At 41.4% G+C, this 5000-nt stretch overlaps 1 protein-coding gene across 1 annotated transcript in view; it reads right to left on the reverse strand.

Moving 5' to 3' along the window:
• The window catches only part of grin2bb (glutamate receptor, ionotropic, N-methyl D-aspartate 2B, genome duplicate b), a 108697-nt gene that overhangs the window by 6919 nt on the left and 96778 nt on the right, over positions 1-5000 (reverse strand). The window contains 1 exon segment of the mRNA XM_048248988.1: positions 4522-4760. Coding sequence (XP_048104945.1) covers positions 4522-4760 — 239 coding nt within the window.

Genomic DNA, 5000 nt, shown 5'->3' on the forward strand with positions numbered 1-5000 from the left:
TGCTTTCCCTCACTCTATCCCTTTCTTCTTTCCATCTCTCTGAAGGGTACTCTCTGCCTCGCTTTTGTGAAAGGACCTGGTGTATGACGCGTTCAAATAAACCTAAGCCTAAGTGTGTGTGTGTGTGTGTGTGTGTGTGTGTGTGTGTGTGCATGAGTGTGTCAGGGAGAAGCTAAGCCGATTTCTCAATCTCTCCCTCTCTGATATATTTATTTTTATTATTTATTATCTCACATAAAGGCACCACACACACACATACACCACACACACACACACACCTCATAGACAACGAAGAGTAGCCCCAATACACAAGCACACCCACTTAAAAACAAAATCTAATTATGAGCAACAAGAGCGGACCTAAAATCTCTCATCTCTGCTGACACGACAGCCTTTTTTAGGCAACCATTTAAAAGTGAATCAGAAACTCCATTAGTGTATTATTAATCACCTGCGGCATGACAAAATGTACAATCTGTGACTGGAATGGATTTCACTTAGTCCAGGACGAACCACAAAACAACCCCCAACAACAACCCACAAACCCACCCTCCTTTCACTCCTGCAGTAATATGTCTGACAACATAATGCAAATTAATGCAAAATTTGTAATGCTATCTATTGGTGTGATGCCGAGTAATTTAGCCACAGGGCTACTGTTAGCTAGATTCTACAGAATGTACAGGCACCGTTTTATTTTTATGTTTTATACAACATTTATTTATTTATTTATTTATTTTATGGGGGTTGCTTTATTGAGGCAGGACAGTGAAGAGTGACAGGAAGTGAGTGGGATAGAGAGATGGGTTGGGACCAGGAAATGACTCGGGTTGACCCAATATGGTATGGATGCAGTAGTCACACCTGGACCCAATATGGTATGGATGCTGTAGCCACACCTGGACCCAATATGGTATGGATGCTGTAGTCACACCAGGACCCAATATGGTATGGATGCTGTAGTCACACCTGGACCCAATATGGTATGGATGCTGTAGTCACACCTGGACCCAATATGGTATGGATGCAGTAGTCACACCAGGGCTAATGGGCTAATATGGGCTAACTAAATCTAAACTAAATTGTGTTCCTAGTGCGTAAGACTAGAGTAGCAGACCTCAGATGAGATAAAGAAGTATTTTTTGTAAGCGAGTTTTGTTAATGACTCACACGCACATTTGTACATATCTGTTACGTGTTTGTCTCTCGCTTTCTGTCCGAGAACAGGCTGTTTGTCCATTGCCTGTTCCTATGTTGTTGTTGTTATTTGTTTCCTAGGTTGTTATATGTTTCCTAGGTTGTTATTTGTTTCCTATGTTGTTGTGGTTTCCTATGTTGTTGTTATTTGTTTCCTATTGTTGTTATTTGTTTCCTAGGTTGTTGTCATTTGTTTCCTATGTTGTTGTTGTTTCCTATGTTGTTGTTATTTGTTTCCTATGTTGTTGTGGTTTCCTATGTTGTTGTTATTTGTTTCCTATGTTGTTGTTATTTGTTTCCTATGTTGTTATTTGTTTCCTATGTTGGTTGTTATTTGTTGTTATTTGTTTCCTATGTTGTTGTAGTTTCCTATGTTGTTGTTATTTGTTTCCTATGTTGTTGTTATTTGTTTCATATGTTGTTGTTGTTTCCTATGTATCTGCTCCATATTAGCATTGTCTCAATACCACTTGCTAGCCCCTATTTTCATCGACGCCCAAAAACACTGAAATGGAAACGCAGAGGAAGGAACACACTCACTCCCAAGCCTGCTGCCTTCATTCCACAGAATCGCACTCCTCAGTCTACTCTAAAAAACCTGAAAAACTTGAATCTTTCATCTTGTCTCTTTGAGCTTTGAAGTGAACTGGGCTTCAGTCTTGGGTGTTTAAATGTTTAATGGCCGTTTTATAACTGAAAACCGAGTATCCCGAACGGGTATTGTTTTTTTAATGTCCTGTATCATCATCATACCTTCTGAGAACCAAACCAATTGTCTTTTAAAAAGTTATTTTTATTTTCAAGTCTATGAATAATATTATTTTTATTTTATTTTATGGTGCCTCAGTCCAACTGTAAATAATGCCCTGTCCTTTGCAATTTTAAAGACGACTTTAAGGATGACTCTTGAAAAATCAAGCTGACATTTATTCACATTGTTACAAGAGGCCGCGTTGTTAAGTCGAGTAAAGAGGCTTCTTGATGTTCACACTAAAATAGGGTGGATGGTAGGATAACAGTGAATTCAAGTAGTATATCAAAATATCAAAATTGAATAGTATATCAAACATGTATATCTGTATTAAAAATAAAGTTGTCCTCCAAAGAGGGTGGGGTGTTGGTGGGTTTGAAAAAAAAAGGGCTAAGAGTCTTTGGGCTATATTGTGAACTTTAGGCAATTTGACTCAAGAATCGCTTTGTGGGCGGATCTTGGGCGCTGTTTCTATTTAGTTAATGAGTTAATGACTGTTGCGCCCGATGCAAATCTAAAATGGGGTGGTCTGAAGTGGCTACATTAATCATGGGTGTGGTTTGGGCGTAACGTGCAACAAACCAATCAGAGCGTCATCTCACATTGCTTTTAACAACAGGCACGCTTGTTCCATAGCGGATTGCTATTATGATGGCGAAATTGCCAGGCGCAGCCAGGAACGGTTCACAGCGCTATAGTCAGTTGGGAACAGTTTGCTATTGATTCTTCCTCTTGACAAAATGTAATACAGCAATGTCACTTTCTGATGTTTTGGGATCACTCTCACTGAATCACAAGGTTTTGAATGCATGGTGATATTTTTGCAATGTAATCTACCTCACTATAGAGTATAGACAATGCAGATCTGTCAGAAAAGCTCTCCTCTCCTATGCTGCTGCTGGGGCATTTGGGTTAAATGGCATCGGCATGCAGTTCAACATCACATCTCATTAAGTCCTCTAATATTTCCTAATTTATGTCATCAACACATCCGTGATTCGTGGAAATGTGTACGCTAGATTTATACCTATCTTTTCACATCGGACACCACACTGATTTCCCTCGTGTAGCAATATTTGTCCTTGTAATTATGTATGGTTTGAAGAAATGGGAACTGCGTCGTATAGATGAGAGGAGCAAAGTGCATTAAGCAACACAGGCGCCAAGCAAGTGTTCCTGCAGGTGTAAGCTTTACTGTACCTTACCATCAGGCAACAGAAACAGTTTCCAAGTTGACCTAACTTTCCAACTCTGCACAGTATCCCATTAACTGCATGACAATAGGCTTTACAATATTTTATGTAAAGTAGAGTTTGTAAACACGTTATCATCAACTTAATGCACGCACAACTTTTGTTTGAGCAGGAGGGAGAATAACAATGAATGGATGCAGCAACTACAGAAATTGTAGTCAAGACTACTTGCTGCTTTCTTCTACTGTCTATGGCTGCTGGTTAACAGCACATAATAAGCTTATTTAAGCGAATTCACAAACTCAAGACTTCAAGGCCATCATGGATATAAAAAGTTTTTTGAAAATAACGAAAGGATGGACGGAACATAGCAAAGCTTGGAGTTATTTCAGATGGGCTACAACAAGGTAGGCAAAATCGTGGTGCTTGTCAAAACCTTAGCACAGCTGGAATAATGCTTATAGGCTGATGTTAAAGCACATACGATGTTTAAAGCCATACACAACCGTAAATTGGAACAAAACTAAAGGTAACTTTAGCCTTTATAGGGCTGTATAAAGTTGTCCAAATTAATAGGTCGTAATTAGGCGTTGTTGTTGTAAAGATATTGCATGTAGATGTACTATATAGGCTACAAATATTATCAAGGCTTTGAATGTTTCCATCTGTGCACAGGGTGTCTGTAGATCGGTGTGCATAGCATTCATTCCTGCATTCCATGCATGCACCCTTAAAATAGCATCTGAATTTGCGCCACTGACTTTAGACCAGGAGGTTCCTGGTCTGTGGAGGAATTATTTTCTGAAACTGCAAAATATCAATCGGGACCGCTTGCGCCGGAACTAGAGTGCAAAATAGAGCCCTTAATGTATGTATGTTTGTAGAGTTGACTACACTGCTGTTGTCTCATTCATTTATTTATTTTCCATGGAATTCATTTAGCGAGAGATGTGACTGACTACGACTATCGAGGCCAACCAACTGTCTCAAACTGGCATCCTCTGTGTACATTGTTCTTACTGTGTACTTCACATGTACTTACTGTGTACTTCACACAAGCACACACACACCATGTCAGATTTGTTCCATGCAGATGCAATACAACTACTACATATTCTTTGTATTTTATCTGTTTAAATGTTTTGGTTTGGAAATGCTGAATTATTGATGGAGAAGTTGGTGTCTGGCTTGTATTTGTTTGGGTATGTGTGTGTATGACTACATGTATATATATATATATATATATATGTGTGTGTATATGTATATGTGTGTGTGTGCGTATGCGTGTGTGTGCGTATGCGTGCGTGTGTGTGTGTGTGTGCATGTGTGCGTGCGTATGTGTGTGCGTGTGTGTGTGTGTGTGTGCACATGTCCACTCACCCTGCTGATGGAGAAGGTGAGGCCGGGCTGGCCGGAGCACACGCCCATGAAGCAGAAGCGCAGCTGCCAGTAGAAGAGGTGCTCGGCGATGAAGGTGAGCAGCGAGAGCACCATGGCGGCCGCCAGCATGTAGAAGACGCCGGCCATGTTGTCCACGTCCAGCTGCGAGCTCATGACCTCGTTCTTCTCGTTGTGGCAAATGCCCGTCAGCCAGAGGGACTCCAGCTCCTCCATCTCACCTGCATCAGGAGGAGTGGGGATGGGGGGGAAGAGAGAGAGAAGAGAGAGGTGGGGGGATGGGGAAGAGAGAGAGAGGTGGGGATGGGGAAGAGAGAGAGAGAGAGAGAGAGGGGGATGGGGGAGGGGAAGAGAGAGAGAGAGGTGGGGATGGGATGGGGAAGAAAGAGAGAGAGGTGGGGATGGGGAAGAGAGAGAGAGAGGAGGGGATGGGGAAGAGAGAGAGGATGGGGATGAGAGAG

The sequence above is a fragment of the Alosa alosa genome, chromosome 7 (genome assembly GCF_017589495.1).
Source record: "Alosa alosa isolate M-15738 ecotype Scorff River chromosome 7, AALO_Geno_1.1, whole genome shotgun sequence".
NCBI lineage: Eukaryota > Metazoa > Chordata > Actinopteri > Clupeiformes > Clupeidae > Alosa > Alosa alosa.